The sequence below is a fragment of the Pogoniulus pusillus genome, chromosome Z (genome assembly GCF_015220805.1).
Source record: "Pogoniulus pusillus isolate bPogPus1 chromosome Z, bPogPus1.pri, whole genome shotgun sequence".
NCBI lineage: Eukaryota > Metazoa > Chordata > Aves > Piciformes > Lybiidae > Pogoniulus > Pogoniulus pusillus.
This window is the reverse complement of record NC_087309.1, coordinates 54,421,044-54,440,722: the sequence shown is the minus strand read 5'-3', so window position 1 is coordinate 54,440,722 and position 19,679 is coordinate 54,421,044. Positions and strand designations below refer to the sequence as shown.

The window sequence follows — 19,679 nt, the reverse complement described above, 5'->3', positions numbered from 1 at the left end:
TTCCAAGTAGAAGAATAAGAGTTACCAAAATATTTTTAAAAGTTTTGTCTCTGTAAGATGAAAACAGAACATCTGCTAAATTGAAGTGATCTAAACTCTAAATCTTCGGTACACAACCATGTAAAAACAACAATACACAGAGATTGATCTCACAATGAAACTTCACAGAAGCAACTACTTCATCAAAGCAAAAGACATAATAGGACATCTAAATACACAACTGTATGACAACAACCACTGAGGTCCAATTATTCATATACATTCCACACTATGTATTTTTAAAATCCTTAGTAAGATGGAGCCTTTGTAAAATTATGAAACACCTGGTTTTCTGAGTTTACATGGAAGAGCAAACAACTTTGCAAGCATAAACCCTCAAAGAGTTAAAAATAGTAATTAAACAAATTAAATGCATGCAAACACAAGATATGCCCAAGCAGACAAGAAAGAAGAAGAAAAAGAAACAACCAGACAACCAAAAAAACCCCACATGGTTAGAATGGTCTATGATAAGACTTTAACACTGTAAAATAATTACTTTTTTCCCCTACTAACATCTGTTTTATTTAAAGTATACAGCTGGTAGTTTGCAAATCTTCATTTGTGAAGTATAGTTCAAAGCTGTCTACTAAGAACAAGGAAACTGTTTAATCTGCTATATGCATCATCTTTGTTACTAAAGACAGACATAGGAATGTACCTCCAGTTTTGCAGGTGATATATGACATGCAACAGTAGTTACGCGGTCTAAATCTGGTGTAAGTTTTTTAAGCAGTGGAGATAACTCTAAGAAGAAAAGGTTCACTTGTAATAAACTATTACCTTATGCATTTGATGCATGCCTTCCTGTGGATAATCAGTAGGTCCCATTGTCGGCATTGGATGTGGGACACTGGGCGGCCCAGGACTTGGCCCCATCATGCTGTGAACTGAGCCAGGAGATGGTCCTGGTCCTGGGCTAGGTCCTAGAATCGGTCCAGGTGAAGGTCCTGGTCCAGGGGACGGACCAGGATGAGGCATGGCGCCAGGGTCTGTAGGAGTGGACATCTATTTTCTGTCTCCTTTTCAATTAGCAGAATACCTCTAATAACAAAAACAAAACAAAAAGCAGGATTTCTATGTGACATTAAGGGCATTGAAAAAAAGGCAATGCAACCTACTGGCAATCATCTTACACACACACACAAGGCAACCTGATATCAGCAGAAAATGTCAAAATGATCCTTAATGTTGCAAATTAGTTTGACTATCCTTCTAAAAGCCTACTAGAATGATAAGGATCCTTATAGCTCTGTCAATTTATGGATGTTTGTATGTTACTCATAGAACAAAGAAATGAGTACTTGCTATCATCAGATGTATCACATGGGGTCAAGCACAGTACTACTAAAGGCACTGAAGACAGCTGGGAACCCCTGTAATACACGTTTTGAAAATCTCTCCCTAAACAGATGTGACTTCATAATATGATAAGGCAAGAAAATAAACATTTAAAGGATTATTAAGACTGCTTTCTGAGTTTTGTGGGGGTTTTAGTTATCAGTGCAGACTACTCTGGTTATCCCCAGATGCAATGATAATACCAAACGAAACAGAAAACAGAAAAGACAATTACTTTGGCCTGAAGAGTTCTAATTCACTTCAGCAGTTCTGTCGATGTCACAAACTAGAAGAGCGCAGCTCAAGTGGCTTATAAAACAGTAAGTGCCCTGAGAACAAATGACAAGCTTTTACAGGCTGAAAAGCCATTACCACATTTTTATTTTCATGTTCTTACAAAAACCAAATTGATGCAGGGTGCAGGCTTGGAACATTCCTCATTTTTCTGAGAATTTTTATCCTTCTTCAGTTTTCCAAGAACTTTTATCAGTGTCTACTATTGGTAACTTTTTGTTTACTAATGTCAAAGTATTGTAACACAGTGATGTAGCTGCCATATTTTTACAAAACTATGGCCAGTTCCTTCCAACAGATCAGTCACGTTTCTTGGTATTCCCCACTCCCAAAAGGATTATTACTGTATGTTCAATCACACAGTAATCTCATTATTTGATTAGTTAACACAATTGAAAAGTAACACTATATTAAAACAAACCCTCCAAACCATCTAATAAGTTACATTACTGAACAAACTTTCTGAAATGACAGATGAGTTCCAGTGCGAGCACAAAGAAGTGGGATCACCATTATCAGCAGTAGCTGACCATTAGATGAGCTTAGTCTGTCCCACTTACTTAATTTAGGTGTAGATTTATAGTGAGGTTACCCACACATGATTAGTTGTCCCACAGTAATAAAACCAGTCCAATAAAAATGAGTCTTATTAAAATGCATTCTAATTTGGTACAAGATAATTACAATGTAACAGTGTATTATAAGGCCTAACACAAGTGCCTGTCTCAGCCTCTCTCACTATAGAATTTATCACAGGAGTGTTCCACCTTCCACTTATGGACTTATCCTTATCCATTGTCAGCAGAAGTTATTTTCCAAGACCAGTAAGTGGTATAACACTGTTACGACACTGTTTATAGAGTCGCACTGTAATGCTGCAAACACCTTGGCTTGCAGGCAAACGAAGAAACAGACACAAGAGAAACAAAGTACCCTCACAAGGTTTCAAATAAGTGGATTAGTGCTTACTGCTAACAATCAAGGGAATTCAAAGCTTACAGAACTGTTCTTCTTTTACAACCAAGAGTCTTAAGTTACTAGAACTCACACAGAAGATAAAACACTGCATCAAGACCAGTTTCACTTATACATCCCAGATTACCTAGTAATTCTGCTGGGATCAAAACCAATTTAATAGATTGTGATTATAAATCTGCTTTTGTTACGTATTAATAGCTACTACTTTCTTCTCATTAAAGGCAACTAATTAAAACAATGCTTAGCTCACTTAAAATAAAATATCCCCTCCTGAAATAAGCTACCTTGGGATTCTATTTCCTGGCAAGGTTAAACAGGGAGATGCCTATGAAACTTCTCTGTTCAAAACAAAACACTAATTAGTCCCCTGCAACCCCATGACACCACCACAGAAGGAATCAAGTTATCAAATATTCGCAACTGCGTGAACCATGACATAGCTTCCTACAAGACAGCTACAGTTTGGCTATACAAAGGACAACAACTGTTTCCACAAAACAGAGTTCCTATACAAGTCGATCACTGCATCACAAAACACAAGAGTGACACTCTCTGCACGTTTTTAGCCAAATTCAAGCCTATTTAAGAAGGCAGAACCTCGCAACATCATCACTGTGATCAATTACTAAACTACCATCAGTATACATCTCCAAATAATGTATTTTGCAGAAGACTTCTACATACATCTATGCATTAAAACGAGTATCAAACCCTCCCCTAATTAATAATTCACTTCTATTTTCAAATTCAACTTGTAGTTCTCATAACAATTAACAATCTCAAGTCCACTAGTTCCAACATAGTCATATACTTACACACTAAATCTGTGTATGCAAGTCTGGAAAACTTTTTAATGGGTTAGCAAGTGCCTAATCGTTGAAAAACAGTAACTACCAGATAGTAACTACCCCTTAAAACACATGAAGTCCCTTCATTATCTTTATGAGTAGATACACTAATCCAATCGTATGTAGTTATGACTTTTTAAAACAGATTTACATCCAGAGATTTTTATATGTTGAGGAATATACTTACACTATTTTTAAGATGTGGATTAGGTAAACAGAGTGTTGGAAACTACTACCTGAAAGCAAGTCACAAATCTTTTTCAAAGATAAAAGCAAAACAATTTTCTTCAGCAATGGTAGTCCACAACAATTTTAAAAATAGCCCACATTACACATGGCCCTGCCAAATCCGGCAGAATTGTTAAAAAGCAATTTAACAAGTTTCAAAAATAGCTTAGTTCATATTTACTAAGTCTGAGATTGCATAAAAACCCTGCAGAACTCAGGCAGCTGCTCATACTAAAAATCAGTAACAACTGGGTAACTAAATTCCTCTGAGTTCATATAAAAATCTCATTAAAGTGAAAGCAAAAATTTACAAATAGACAACAGGTACCACAGTGTCCAGGCTCTGTCTAGGTAACGCTGGCATTAGTTTGGGTGAATTCTAGTCCCTAGCCACAGACCAACTTGTTCGGACTGCTTTTCAATGAATTGTGCCTGTCAGAATAATAAACCAAAGGGGAGGGGTGGGGGTAATAAATAATTACAAGAAAAAAACAAAAACAGATTTCCATCTCATTGTCCGAAACAAGGCTGCTGGCCTTAATTCTGAAACGTATTACATACTAACTGCTTCTCAAGTGACCTATCTTAAAATTTCATTAAAACTCTCATGAGAGTAGTGTTATTCACAAGACTTCAAGTACAACCTACCTCTTCTTGAATTGCAGTCCTTTATGACTTCTTACGCTTATTTACATCAGTATCATCAAATGCATTTTGTGAACAGCCCCAAATGATACTACTGGAGTTTGAATTAGATGCGCTGAATCACACAATTCTTAGACTGTGGTCTGAGAGCATTTCTTCACTTCTGTTGGAGACACCAGTGTTGAGACAGAGAGAGAAAAAAAGAAATCACTGTCAAGGTAACTTTAGCCAGATGTAAATACAAGAGGCAGAAACGCAAGATTGAAGATGAAAAGAGAGACTTAGGATCACTGTTTAACTATTTCTAGCATAAATGATTTTGCAGAGTGAGTATCTACATTGTAAAGATTTTGAGAGAATTTTCCTTAAGTATACATGTTTCTGCACTATTGCTTTCTATGCACCTAGAAGGTTTTGTAGATGCACAACAGGGTACCCATCAGCTCAGTGTTTCAGGATCCATTGTAATATACACCCAAGCACACTACACATATTTTGGTAGGAACCTGCTATAAACCCAAAAGTATGAATTTCCTCCACATAAAAAGAGCATGTAGTATTAGTAGATCCAAAACTAAAGCACAGCAGACAACAAACATCTGCTTTACTTGAGAATTCAAGACTAGCTGGACACACAAAAAGATCCAGAGATTATAGACTGCCTCAACACAGTGCACACACACCGAGTTTAAGAACAGATGGAGCAGTAAGTATTTAAAATTCTTCCAGTTGTTTTCCTTCATCATCCAATAAAACTGCTGTCTTTCCACAACTGAGTCAACCTAAACGGAACTTCAGCCAGGATGTTTTAGCCAGATCCCTTGCCTTGTATAGGTAGTGGAAAGTAAGGAAGCCACATCACTCAGATCTGATTAAAAGGAAATGTGGATCCACACAACAGCCACATACCCACTGCAAAGCAGACTGTAATTTTTGCCATCACAGAAAAATAATCACAGTTTACTTCTCCCCACATATCTCCAACTGAAGTCATGATTTAGAAGGGGCTTTGAAAAGATATACTATGAAATTACACAGTACAGGCTAAAGGATTTACCTTTATTACACCATCACAAAAAGCATGAAATTATGTTTTCAGTGATCCCTAGTACATTCTTAATCTGCTAACTGTAATCAAAAGAAGATGTATAAAGTTTAATAATTGATCAATAATGACAACAACTCATTCCTGTTAGAACAAAATAACCTGTAATAGCTCTTTAGAAGCAAATAAGCATCTTGTATTGAACAGCCCCACAGGACATTCTGCATTAACACTTACCAGGACCTAACTACTGTAATTTTATCAATTATTCAATCAATAGACAGGTTTACCTGAATCAAACAAAAAATCAGAATAAAGTTGAATCTTCAATTAACTTCAACCGAAATTACTCCACTCACACCAGAAAAGCCAAATACTCTTAACAGCTAAGAAATTCTGCCTTTGCATGCTCTTTTTATCAAACGACTTCAAAATCTTCTGGAAGGGAATTTGCAGTTTCAATGACAAATCACAATGCCATAAAAGCTGCGCCCTAAATGGATATGCAGGCCCTTAGGTCACAGACAAAAACCTATGGACACTGCTTTAGCCGTCTGCCTAGCTGTTAACCAAAGACTGTCTACATGCATGCTCTTTTCACATACAGCAACAGTTTACTTTACTATGACAGTTCTAACATTGGCCACCTTCAATTCCTTACAAATATTCTGGTAGCAAATCTTACTCCTACTGTGCAGCTGTTTAAGTTTTTCATAAAGCAACTTCTCAACTACTTTAACTTACAGTGTACTTATGAAAAACTAAAATTAGCACCATAAAATGCATGGCTAATAGCTGAGAGAGGACTGTACTACTGACAGTCAAAAGGTATCATCGTAAGTCAGATTTCATACAAGTTAGGCTAAGCTATGATTCCAGAACGAAAAGGCTATAGTACAGACGGCTTCGCTGCAAAAGGCAACAACAGCCTTAAGGAAAAGGGCAGTTTAATTGCCTTTTAATCATCACAGTCACAGTAAGTAATGCCAAAGTCGACATTCGCTACATGTGAAGATTCCACGGTATGCTTCAGACACAGAAAACTGACTCCTGGCAACGCTAACTGGTTATGGATTTAGTTTACATACCACGATCTTTAGTACAGACATCAATCACAGTTATTGAAAATTATCTTCATGTTAGAGCCTGAAAACCAAAAGCTATACAAGAGGTAGGCAGAATGAAACAAATTCACTGTACTACTGACACTCACATGTCTTCAAACAGGAAAGAAGAGGAGAAAGAAGAGAGAAGATTGTTTAAAAAACAATTTCCTTAAAGTATCAATGAAGACACAAAAACCGTACAATTTCTGTAACAACAAACTTCATTCTAACATTTTTTCCACAGGTCTTAGTATTAAATCATCCACCTGGGTGCTCAAACCCTGCAGTGATACAAAGGAAATAACCTCTACCAAGTGGAGGAAAGCAGGAAAATATTTACACTTACTTGTGTCAAATACAAACAGAACAGTTACCAGTATGTCTTCTTAGTCTGGTATATTCACAAACTACCAGTGCTGTGTTTAAGTAAGTCTTACTTTCTTTTTTTTTTTTTAATGCAACCTTTCTTATTTTTCAAATAAGGTATAAGCTCTTCCCTGCTGCCATTTTCATGACAAGTGATCTTACATCATAACATTGTGTTTACGACTCCATTACAGATCACACAAATACTAAACTAAAGGGATAAACTTCAAGAGGTGGAGGTCCAGGAAGCATTCATCACACAAAGAGCACTTCAACTGCAGCAGGGCACAAAAAAATGTAATAAGCACTTCAGTGAATAATTTGTAAAAATGTTCTTAGGAAGAAAGAAAAGTCTCCTACAGAAAGGGAACACTTACTTAAAGCATTATTACTAATCGGCACCATAAAAAGTGCAGGTGAAAGTTACTGCTGTGCACATTCAGACCCTAACTTTAAAAGTCCAACAAAAAGAGAGAAAATATAGCTGCAGATATTAATTTCATACAGATCTTTGTCAAGAATGTATTTATTATAAGCATGCTAGCTGGAGCACTTTTTCTTTTGTCAATTTTCAAGCCTTGTGTGTTGGTAAAAGCATTCTTAAAACTTGACAAGAAATTGCTCACAGATCACTTCAGAAATGAACAAAAGGAAAGATCTAACACTGCTTTGAATACACGTAGTGTATTCAACGGTGCATATTCTATGAAACAGGACAGAAATACCACTTCTAAAGCTGAGAGACAACTCATGAGAGAAACACTGTATGTAATAACGTTTACCTTCAACTCTGTCAAGTCTACATTTGCTGAATGACATACTGTAGATTTTTAAATGTTCATTAACCACACAATGTTTTTGCTTGCTGCTACTTATAAAGATGGGCATAAAAATCTGCCCCAAATCCTATCTTTTTGATACATCATTTTTTTCCTTAGAATAACAAAAGGACAAAAGAAACAGTCAGAGAGTAATAGGGCAATTAGGTTCCCAAAGAGAAAGTGTGCCTTTATTTGCACAACAATACGAACTTGCACAGAAGAGATTGCCCCACCTCTAACAGAAAACTGGTACACTACTAAGGAATTACATTCCAGTGCAATGTTTATTGTCTGCGTCTTAGAGACTCCGGTAAAAATCAAGTAACATTGAAGAAATCTAAAGGAAAACAGGAAAGAAAGCAAGCAGAGTAATGCCGTGTCATAGCTCCCACAGAAATCATGCATAATACTTAAAATGGTAGAAGTAAAAATAAATAAATAAATAAATAGACAAAAAATTCTTACAGTTTCAATTCTTCAGTCAGTTACTTACTTACTTACCTGTGCAAAATATTAATCAGAATAGAAAGCACGGCGTTAGCCTAAACTTTGGAAAGTGAGTATCAAACAGAAGCAGCAGACAGTGAAGAAACCTAATTTCGCCTCGTTCTAGGTAGTCATGCTGCGACACTTAACCGCTCTCTTACTTGACCATATTGAACACTTAAAAAGTTAAAAATCAGAGCTGAAAATGTCAGTTAACAGTAACATCGATTCGAGTTTAGAAAAGCTGCAACTTCTCCAGCCGTGCGTAGCTTCTTGTTCCACCACCTTAAATCTGGGGGCGGGGGTTGGAGACAAAACGTAAAACTCACTTTCTCCCTGCACCACGAACTTAATGGGCCGTGCGCGGGGGAGCGACATGGCACCGCGCCCCTGTGCTGGCACGGGCACAGGGACGGAGGGCCGGCTGCGGACCGCCCGCTCCCTCCGCGGCACCGCTCTGCCTCAACAGCGCCGTGCGGCTCTTCCGGCCCTGTCGGGCTGCGCGTAGGCCTCCGCGCCGGGCCGCCAGCCGCCTCCCCCCACCGAGACGCCGGGGCGGGCGCGCACAATCCGTAGGGCCCTATTTCCCCCTTCCGGCCTTTCTAGAAAGTTTTCGCTTCAGCAAACCGTCTTTCAAACGTCCCTACCTGGATGACCTATCCTAGCTGCCTCCTTCTCCCTCCCTTCCATGAAGGAATGCTTGCACCGCTCCTGGCTGCGGGCCGCATTAAGGCCCCGTACCTCGACGGTGCAAAGGGTGCCTCGGCGGCGACAGGCGGACGAGCAGTAGGGGCATGCCTCAGGGCTGGGCTGGGCCCGTATCCCCGCCGCTACTTCCCTCTGCCACCACGTCAAGCCGAGCAAACATGTCTGTGCGCCTGTGTATGGTGGCTTTGACTTCCTTATCCTCCACCGCCACCGCTCGCACAGGCAGGCGGACGGGAAAGGCCACCCCCAGCCACCACTGCCGGTTGCCACCGCCTCCCTCTCTCCCATGGAGGCCAGGGGATGGGCTCTACTGCCCTCCCGCCCCGCCCGAGAGCTAGCTGCAGCAGCAGCCTGCTGCCTGCCCCCGCCTTCGGCCCGGGAGAGAACTTTTCCAGGTGCCGACGACCACCGTTCGCCTTTTCCGACGGGACAGACGAGCCGTGTCTACCTGAGCATCCGCGTGTGCCATTATCCTCGCTCCCGCCCGACACGATTTAAAAAAAAAAAAAAAAAATTAAAAAAAAAAAAGAAAAAAAATTCCGCGCACACCGGAAATAAAATGCTTTTTGCTTGCAAGGCGATTACAAAATTGCAAACGCATGTTTGTGCTACTCCGCTTCGCCGACTGCTGCAAGGCGGGGGGAGGGAGGCATGATTTCTGCAGAGAAAGCGCTGGGGGGGCTGGGGGGTAGACGGACACAAGCTATTTTGAGAAGTGAATCGCGACGCCTTTACAGCAGTAGGGACTTGACTGTACAGTTAAAAACACAAGTCTGAAAAGCAACAGGAGCCGCAGCCAGGGCGAAGTCCCAGTCTCCACTTCCTCCCCCCCCTCCCCGGTGTGTATAGTGCTTGTGACAGGCAGCCAGAGAGATTATCCGGATCATGGCCTCCCTGGCTCTGCTGTGTAACGCCGCCACTCTCACAGGCAAGACTGCTCCCTCACGCATCATCTTTCTCCCTCCTCATGCCACCCCACTTCCCTTTCCTCGGCCGCGTCTACGCAAGCGTGTGCCATAGCGGAGAAACAGCCCCATCACAACATACTCTCCCGTCGCCGGACGCCGTGAACTTCACCCTGCGTCGAAACGCAGACCACCAAGCAACCCACACCAGGTGGGGCAGTAGGCGAGGCCGCACCCGGCCCACAGAGCTGCCCCTGGGTGGAGGGAAGTATGGGCTGGCGCTCTCCTGGATCTATTTCTCTCCCAGTCGTGTCGCCCGGAGCCTTTGATACACTTGCGGCAAGAGGTGCCACGAACTGGTGGGTTTCGCCGTATAAGCCCGCCTCTGTAAGACGCCAGCGGCCCCACTGCACACCACGCACAGCGGCTACCGACGCGCAGGCACGGCGCCTGGCCGCTCCCCGGTTCCTCTCCCGGCTGCCGCTGAATCACAAGTCAGCCGTCAGCGACGCCTTGGGGGTTTTTTCCCTCCCACCCGGAGATCTGCATCGTGATTATTCCAGAAATACCAGATCAAAACTTTCTTCTCTCCACCCACTAGGGGATATAAATATTTGGGAGGGTCGGGTGCCGAAGAAGGTGGGGAGAGGAAGCAGGTGGCACGACAGCGCCCGCGGCCAGAAGGGACGTTCTCGGGGAAGGGAAGGTGGGCACGGTGTGTGCCGGCGAGATCACTAACAATAAAGGACGACACAGGCACCGCCGTGCCAGGGACTTGGAGCGGGGCGGGGGGCGGACCGAGTTGTAAGCTATATTTACCTTCCGCCCAGGAGGAGCGCCGTGCTGGATATCGCTCTTTTCCCCCTCGGTGAGTCACCCGAGTCCAGAACCGGGGCGAGGGACTAGATTATGAACATGACTTCATTGATGACAGCCATTCCCTCCTCTTCCTAAACTCCTGCTCCTCCTCCGGCCCCCTCCTACCACCTCCCCTCACCGACACCACCGCTCAGGAAACGGCATTTCCATTGGTCTACGGGCAAAGGCGTGCCCGCCTCCTTGGGCAGAAAGAACGACCCTATTGGCTTTGGCTACCTGTCGCTCAGTGGGAAGGCTGGGGAGGGAAGGAGGTGTGTAGGAGCGTGGCAAGCAGGGAGGGAGCAGCCGAAGGAGAGAGGGAGCGTGTTTGGCGGCGGGGCAGCGTGGGCTGCCGTTCGAGGTTCCCCTGCGCCCCTTCAACCCTTACCAGCTCGTCTGTGCTGAGGGAAGGGAGGGACGGCAGCGCCCTCCATCAGGAGAAGGAGCAGGCGGCATGGCGCAGGCACTGGCACTTGCGGGAATAGTTTTGGTGAGAGGTGAAGAACGTGCTAGAACTCTGCCGGCCCCAGCCTGCCGGGACGGGCTCGCTGCCGCTGGAGGGGGCCGAAGCGGGGAGGAGCCAGCCTGGCTGGCGCTGGGGTCTTATGTACCTGGCAGGCGGCGTGGGGCTTAGTACTGGGTGTCTCTCTGCCTTTAAAGAGAAAAAAAAAAAAAAAAAAACCAAACCCAAACTAACTAAAAAAAATCTAAACCACAACAAAAAATGTGGAAGGGCGTTGTTACGCATCCCGAAACTGCTCTGGTCTCTTCTCCGAAGAGAAGCTGGTGCCAAGAACATTCCAGCTTAACCGGCCTGGCAGGCAGTCTCCCGATGTCAACGGCCGCCGGCGACGAGGCACCGCCGGAGCTGGCGGTGGGCTGGTTCTGTTATGCGCTGCTACGTACTTCCTCGGAAGATCGGGCAAGGTCTGGAGGCGGCTGTTGAAGCAATCGCCACTTTGAAGGCTGTGTGAAGTGCGGAGGTGGACCTATTGTTTCTAAGGGGATAGGAAAGGTGAACAGTGCAGTTATGTTTGTAGCGTCTGGCTTGCTTTCGCCCTTTTAGCCTTGTAGCTGTTTGGTTTGGTTGTATGCTTTTGAACTCTGCGTGCTGGTCTTGTATTTAATTTTAGGTTTCTTAAAGCTGCAGATCGTTCACCTGATCTTGCAGACGAGCGGTGCTCGGTTCTCACGTTTGCAGGAGCTGTACCTCTTTACATAACAAACGACTAAGTAGTTCATTAAAGCAATGGGCCTGTCAGTCTGCGGATTTTTTTGAACACCAGTTGCAGAGTCAGCTTTCAAAAAAGAGAAAACAGTCAAACTGCTCTGCGTGGTGTTATGTATCATTCTCTCTTTTTGACATCATGTGGTAGGTATCTGGCATTCCGAAGCTAGTATAACTCTCCTACTGTAGATTTCGCTTTGTGCTACCGAGTAACAATGTCAAGAGAAACTTAAGTTTTAAAATAGGTAGCTACGACGTGAAGTTACTCTGCTGTGGGCAGGTTACAAACCTGAAGTGATGGTAAAAGCCCCAGACACATCTTGTGGTCATTAAGTGACAACTATTGTTTACAGTGGTATTTAGCTTGGAGCGGGTTTTGTTGGCTGAAAAGGAGCAGTAATCACCAAGTTACAATGCTGGCTATACAGCACTAATTACTACAGTTTCTCTGTTTTTCCAAGATGTGATTACTTAATCTTACTGGTTTGCATCTTATTGGTTACGTAAAGCGACTATCAAAAGGCTGCAAGGTGAGTGTGTAAGAATTAGTGCTAACTGCACAGCACTAATTATGCAACCTATAAAATCGAAAGGCTATCTTCAGTTCAGCTTTGCCTACAGAAAACATTCGCTTGGGAACAAAATCAAAGAAATCGAAATGTTCAGATCTGTGTGTGCCAAATAGCAGAATGTGAACCTTTTTATCCACGAGTAATTCATAATTTTTGTTTTAGCTTTGTCTTGAAACGAGTTGCAATTCAGTGTCTTGGAGATAAAAATCGTATTTTACATTATTGGGAAATTATGTTAATGAAATGAAAGAGTTAAGAGATTGGAGGTTTTATTTGTTTGTTGGAGGGAGTTTGTGTGGTTTGGATTTTGTTGGGGTTTATTTTTTTTCCTGTCCTCCATTCCCCAGAGTAAATCTGAGGGCCCTTTGCCTTTTCTTCTCCAGAAGAGAATACAAGCCTTAAATAATGGAGAGGAAGCTTCCTTGCAAGACATTTCAACTGGTTTGAGTGCAATGAGCATTTGAAATCAGGTCAAGCCATTCTTTTTGGTAGAAAGCATACAGAGAAGAAAAAAGGAATATAAAATCAATCTTAAAGGCAAAAGAAAAAAAAGTGTTCACTTGACTGTGGGATAAATGCATCAATGTTACTTAATGATTGTGTTTATTTTAAGAAGGCTACAGTAGCCAGTTTTACTTTGGAGCCACAAAACTCCAGTTGAATGGAATTTTACTGATGTCAGTTTGAAAGATTTTTCTCTTTTGAATTTTGATGAAGTATCATTTAATCTCATTGTAACCTGTATTGAGGGATTTGAAAACATGTTTTTTTGGTCAAGGCAGCCATGCTCAACTGATTTGAAAATCTTTACTGAAATTGGTAGGATCGATAAAGTTCACTATCTGAGACCTGAATAGCTGAAACTTATGCACAGTGAATATGCAAACATCATCAGTAGTCACATGCTGAAGGATAGACTTATTTTCTTCTGACTTGTCCAACTTAACACGGGGGGGGGGGGCAGGGGGGAATGATAAAGGCCTTTAACTGAATCTGTTAGATGCTACAACAGTAATAAAATTGAGCATAACTTTCAAATTTGATGAGAGGAGGTACTACATTGACAGATCCTCCTGGAAGCAATGCTTGAATGCACAGAGGACAGGAAGGTGATTCATGACAGGCAGCATAGCTTCAACCAGGGCAAGCCCTGCCTGACCAACCTAGTGTCTTTTTGTGATAGTGTAACTGCATCAGTAACAGATGTCCTCTATCTGGACTTCTGTAAAGTGTTTAACACAGCCCTCACAACCTCATTTTCGTGAAGCTGGAGAGCCACAGATTTGATGGATGAACTGTCCAGTGGATAAGGAGTTGGTTGGATGGACCACTACAAAGGATAGCGGTCAATTTCTCAATATCCAGATGAAGATGAGTGGCAAGTGGTGTCGCTCAGGGGTCTGTACTGAGACCAGTGATGTTCAATGTCATCGTCGATGATAAAGACAGCAAGATTGAGTGCGCCCTCAGCAGATTTGCAGATGATAGCAAGCTGAGTGCTGTGGTTGGTGAGGCTGAAGGGTGGGAAGTCTGTTCAGGTCCTTCTGGATGGCAGGAGTGGTGGGCTGCAAAGGTTTAATAAGGCAAAATGCAAGGTCCTGCATCGAGATCAGGGCAATCCCCAACACACTGTGGGATGATGAGATTGAGAGCAGCGCTGCAGAAAAGGTCTTGGGTATACTAGTGGATGACAAGCTGGACATGAGCCACACTTGCAGCCCAGAAGGTCAGGCACATCCTGGGCTACATCAAAGTGTGTCCAGCAGGTCACAAGAGGTGATTCTGCCATGCTGGCGAGACTTCACCAGGAGTATTGTGTAGAGCTCTGGCGCCCACAACACAAGAGAGATATGGACCTACTGGATGTTCCAGAGGAGGGCCACAAATATGATCAGAGGGCTGGAGCACCTCTCCTGTGAAGACAGGCTGAAAGAATTGGGGCTGCTCAGCATGAAAAAGAGAGAAGCCTGTGGGAAGACCGTATAGCTACATTTCAGTATCTGTTGGGGGTGTACAGGAAGGCTAGACAGGGACTATTTATAAGGACTTGTAGTGATAGGACAAGGGGCAGTGGTTTTTAACTAAAGCAGGGTAAATTTAGGTTAGACACAAGGAGGAAATTCTTTACAATGGTAAAATACTGGAACAGGTTGCTTAGGGATGTGGTTGACTCCCTATCCTTGGAGACATTCAAGATCAGACTCCAAATGGCCCTGGGTAGTCTGACCCAGTTAGTGATGGCCCTGCTCACTGCAGGGGAGATGGACAAGATGACCTTTGAGGATCCTTTCCAACCCAATGCAATCTGCAAATCTGTGTGAAAGCAGTATCATTTTAAGTCTTGTGGGAATACTCATACACCAAAGAATTACTGTCAGAGAGCTGCAGATGTTTACAGCAGCCTTACACCTACCACCTCAAAACCTCTGCTGAAATAGTTTGTGGTAGTCTTTCTCTGTTCCTAATGCGCTGCTAGAAGGTGCAGTTACTGCAGCAGAAATAGCAGAAATATTTTTTTAATTGCCTCAGCCAGTTCCTAGCAAAGTTCAGCTGCTTGGGTTAGGTGGCCAATGAAAATGAGCTTAAGTTGGATGTCTTCATTGTCAGGTTTTCTATATAAATAAAAGGAACAAAAGGAATTTTTGTCCAGGAGTGTCATTAAGTGAGCAAATATAAGACTTCATTTATGGAAATATGCAGCATTTTCACTTGCATCTGCTGCTTTAGTGGATAGTGTAAACTCCAGAAAACAATGAGAAATTGTGTACTCCTTTGAGCTGTAGTCAAACCCTTCAGTTGAAAATAGGATGAAAGCAAGGTGCTTCCACTTTACAGTGAGGTATGCTCATTGAAGCCATCATCATATGGGGAAATGACTGGTCTGCATGAGTTTGCAGTAAGGTGGAAGCTTCTTTTCTGCTACACCAAAATATTTCATGTGTCTTGGGTAAATACCATAGAAAAAGCAAACTTCATTATTATTTAACTGTAAATGTAAACCCTGTGATGATGAAGTAAATCACTGAGATGAACACTGAAAAGTGTCTGTGTTGTTGGTGTTCCCTGTAAAAGTCATCTTGTGCCCTGTCCATTGTAATCTGGGAACAATGCTTCTGAAGTATGTCAATTCTAGAGGGTAGGATGCTCTTTACCCACCCATGTGTTGATCTTCAGTGTATAATGAGTGGGCCGTGCTCCACAGAAGGTGTGCAACAAAGTAGTTATTAGAGCTGGTTAGGGTTTTTCCTTCTCTTTTGGTAGTAATTGCTTTCTGGTATTAAAGTTCTATTCTCATATGACTTCCATGAATGTGCTTGGTACTTCTGCACTTCTCCCCTCAGCCTTTTTCTGAAGACACGTTTATTTATATGTCTTCATAGAATCAACCAGGCTGGAAGAGACCTCCAAGATCATCCAGTTCAACCTATCTCCCAGCTTTATCCAATCACAGGTTTAAAAGACAGAACCGCTTTCAAAGTTGCTTCATTTGCCATGAACTCAAGACCTGTATGTGAGTGTGATGTCAATAATATTTTGCTGAGATCTTTTTGAAGCAAAGTAGAAGGGAGTGATAGAGGGGAGTAATTACCTCTGTCTGCAAGCTTTTCTGAGTTCCAAAATTAAGTCTATGTATGAGAACAGTGGACTGGCTTATAGTAATACTGTCTTAGTGTTTGGTTTTGGTTTGTAGGCCACAGAAATGCAGTTTGGTTCAATGTGGTCTTGAACTTTCTCCTTTTAGGTTTTTTTTTTCCATTTTGCTCCCTAACCAGATGAGTCTAATCTTGTTTGTGTTTTTTGCGGGAGTATTCTTTTAAACTTGATTGTATTGATTTTTTTTTCTTAACAGTTTTTTAACTACTCTGCAATTTCTCAACTTCGCTTAGAGTTCTAATCCCATCTTCTAAGACACTTCTGGGTGCTCCACTTTGGCCACAGCAACCCCATGCAGAGATACAGGATGGGGTCGGAGTGGCTGGAGAGCAGCCAAACAGAAAGGGATCTGGGGGTGCTGATTGATACCCGCCTGAACATGAGCCAGCAGTGTGCCCAGGTGGCCAAGAGAGCCAGTGGCATCCTGGCCTGCATCAGGAATGGTGTGGCCAGCAGGAGCAGGGAGGTCATTCTGCCCCTGTACTCTGCACTGGTTAGACCACACCTTGAGTATTGTGTCCAGTTCTGGGCCCCCCAGTTTAGGAGGGACATCGAGATGCTTGAGCGTGTCCAGAGAAGGGCGACGAGGCTGGTGAGAGGCCTTGAGCACAAGCCCTATGAGGAGAGGCTGAGGGGGCTGGGATTGTTTAGCCTGGAGAAGAGGAGGCTCAGGGGTGACCTTATTGCTGTCTACAACTACCTGAGGGGTGGTCGTGGCCAGGGGGAGGTTGATGTCTTCTCTCAGGTGGCCAGCACCAGAACGTGGGGACACAGCCTCAAGCTACGCCAGGGGAAATTTAGGCTGGAGGTGAGGAGAAAGTTCTTCACTGAGAGAGTCATTGGGCACTGGAATGGGCTGCCCGGGGAGGTGGTGGAGTCACCGTCCCTGGGGCTGTTCAAGACAGAATTGGACGTGGCACTTGGTGCCATGGTCTAGCCTTGAGCTCTGTGGTAAAAGGTTGGACTTGATAATCTGTGAGGTCTCTTCCAACCTTGGTGATACTGTGATACTTGCCAAATCCCATTAGCTTTATGTCAGAAGCAATTAAAAATAATATTGAATAGAATCATGCCCAGAATGGATTTTCCTGGGTCTTTGAGGTATTATGTATTATAATACCTTTGAGATATTGAGGTTATTTAGTATCAGCTCCTGAGTGATGACGTGTTTTGGTTCTGGCATCCAGTTATCTTTTTCTATGGTTTTGGTATGACCAACTGTTTCCTAGTTTGGGCTAATACTGGCCTATTAAGGCTACCTGCTAGAAATCAAGCAAGGTCGAGCAGCTTTTGCTCAGTGAGGCAAACTCAGAATTCTGAACTGGTGCCTGTAGTTCTTGGAGAGTTCATTTTGCTGCTCCTGCGGTTAATATTATGTCTTCTGCAAAATGGGATTTACTCTAAAATCTTTAAGTGGACTCTGAGTACAATAAACAGAAGTGAGATCCATAGTGATTTGCTTATTCTAGGGTTCCTAGTATTAGTTATGGTGATTCAATTTAGTCCGAGTGAAAAACAAAGACAAAGGACATTGAGTCCAGCATCAGTAAGTCTGCAGATGACACCAAGCTAGGAGCAGATGTTGATCTGTTGGAAGGCAGGAGAGCCCTGCAGAGGGACCTGGACAGGCTGGATGGGTGGGCAGAGGCCAATGGGATGAGATTTAAAAGGCCAAGTTCAGGGTTCTACACTTTGGCCACAACAACCCCAAGCAGTGCTACAGGCTGGGGACAGAGTGGCTGGAAAACAGCCAAGAGGAAAGGGACCTGAGGATACTGGTAGATAGTAAGCTGAAGATGAGGCAGCAGTGTGCCCAGGTGGCCAAGAGAGCCAATGGCATCCTGGCCTGCATCAGGAACAGTGTGGCCAGTAGGACAAGGGAGGTTATTCTTCCCCTGTACTCAGCACTGGTCAGGCCACACCTTGAGTCCTGTGTCCAGTTCTGGGCTCCTCAATTCAAGAAAGATGTTGAGGTGCTGGAACATGTCCAGAGAAGGACAACAAGTCTGGTGAGAGACCTGGAACACAAATCCTATGAGGAGAGGCTGAGGGAGCTGGGGGTGTTTAGCCTGGAGAAGAGAAGGCTCAGGGGTGACCTCATTGCTGTCTACAACTACCTGAAGGGAGGTTGTAGCCAGGCGGGGATTGGTCTCTTCTCCCAGGCAACCAGCAATAGAACAAGGGGACACAGTCTCAAGTTTGTGCCAGGAGATATATAGGCTGGATGTTAGGAGGAAATTCTTCCTGGAGAGAGTGATTTGCAGTGGAATGGGCTGCCCAGGGAGGTGGTGGAGTCACCATCCCTGGAGGTGTTCAAGAAAAGCCTGGCTGAGGCACTTAGTGCCATGATCTAGTTGACTGGATAGGGCTGGGTGCTAGGTTGGAGTGGATGATCTTGGAGGTCTCTTCCAACTTGATTGGTTCTATGATTCTATACTGTGTTGCCTTTTTGTGTAGAACAGCAGACATTACAAGATCAGTTCTAGTTTGCCAGCTTCAAATGAAAGTGCTAGCGGGAGCAAAGTAAGGCCTTGAAGTTCAGGTTGTGCTGTGAGAGGCTTCCTGTTTTGGTTGCTACTTTTGGGTTCCGGTGGTTTTTTTTGGGTGCTGGCTCTTTCTGCAGGGATGTCAGCAAGACAAGTAACATGCTGGTTTTCTTTTATGCTTTTCTGTTTTGGTTGGGTTTTTTTCTCTGCATTTTGCTGCCCTTCTTCCTTTGCAGATAGGCTAAGCTAAGGTAATCATGCATTGTATTATTCATTAGCTCATTAGCTAAGGTAATTGTGCATATAAGTTTTGTATTCAATAAACTTTTATTTTTATGTCTTTATCTCAACCCTGAGTTTTTGTGTGTTATTTTTCTTTTCTGTATAAGGGGAGCAGGCAGGTTAACTTGTTAGTTTTGCTTTAAACCATTACAGCGAGATTTGCCACAGCTTCCTCTTTTGCCTTCCATGTGCTTTAATCCAAATTTTTGTCAAAAGTCAACTCAGTGGATATGATAATAAGGGAGAACAAAACAGTGAAGTCTATTAAGATATAATTGTTCCAGTATTTTTTAAAATAAATTTTCAACGTGGCAGGAAGGCTTCTTTGTGTACTGTAACACACTTTCCCCAGGTGAATGACAGCTATCTCTTCAGTTACAGAGTTTGATCAGGAAGGGCAAAGGCAAACAGCAGGCCAGAGATGTGTAAGCTCTAGAGGCTGTGGTGGTTTAGGTGTTATCCCGCCCCCCCACACTTTAGAAACACCCCAGCTAACTCAGTCAGACTCTGGGAATATAAATGAAGCTATTTATTTACAGCAGCTCAATATACAAGCAGATATTTACAGTATATACAGTTATAGACAGAAATATACAAAGTAACGGTAATACAGAAACACAACTCCCCTCCCAGAAACCTCAGTCCCCAGGAGGGGCTCTCAACCACCCCTGCACCTTTCCCCTGCCCCTCTCAACCTTACCCCAAGTCCTAGGAAGAAAAGAGGTTCAGCCAAGAGGTTAAGAAGCAAGGTTAGTGGTAGCGAGGTTAAGGAGCTGTGGCTCAGTCTGA

The 19,679-nt window shown here is 43.3% G+C and overlaps 1 protein-coding gene and 1 long non-coding RNA gene across 6 annotated transcripts in view; one reads left to right on the top strand and one right to left on the bottom strand.

Moving 5' to 3' along the window:
* SMARCA2 (SWI/SNF related, matrix associated, actin dependent regulator of chromatin, subfamily a, member 2) overlaps positions 1-10,786 on the bottom strand; it is a 119,946-nt gene extending 109,160 nt beyond the window's left edge. Inside the window, exons 1-3 of one of the 5 annotated variants that reach the window (XM_064140524.1) lie at positions 10,630-10,786; positions 4,377-4,536; positions 823-1,083 (exon numbers count right to left, since the gene is read on the bottom strand). In XM_064140524.1, the coding sequence (XP_063996594.1) occupies positions 823-1,047 (225 nt within the window). In that variant the 5' untranslated portion in view covers positions 1,048-1,083; positions 4,377-4,536; positions 10,630-10,786. Of the gene's footprint in view, positions 1-822; positions 1,084-1,615; positions 1,691-4,376; positions 4,537-8,844; positions 9,391-10,629 lie in introns of those variants that run through there. The other 4 variants (XM_064140525.1, XM_064140526.1, XM_064140527.1 and 1 more) reach the window with 4 other exon arrangements.
* A 4,964-nt stretch (positions 10,787-15,750) lies between these two features.
* The window catches only part of LOC135173555 (uncharacterized), a 56,435-nt gene continuing 52,506 nt past the window's right edge, over positions 15,751-19,679 (top strand). Inside the window, exon 1 of the long non-coding RNA XR_010301373.1 lies at positions 15,751-15,979. This is a non-coding gene — a long non-coding RNA (uncharacterized LOC135173555). The remainder of the gene's footprint in view (positions 15,980-19,679) is intronic.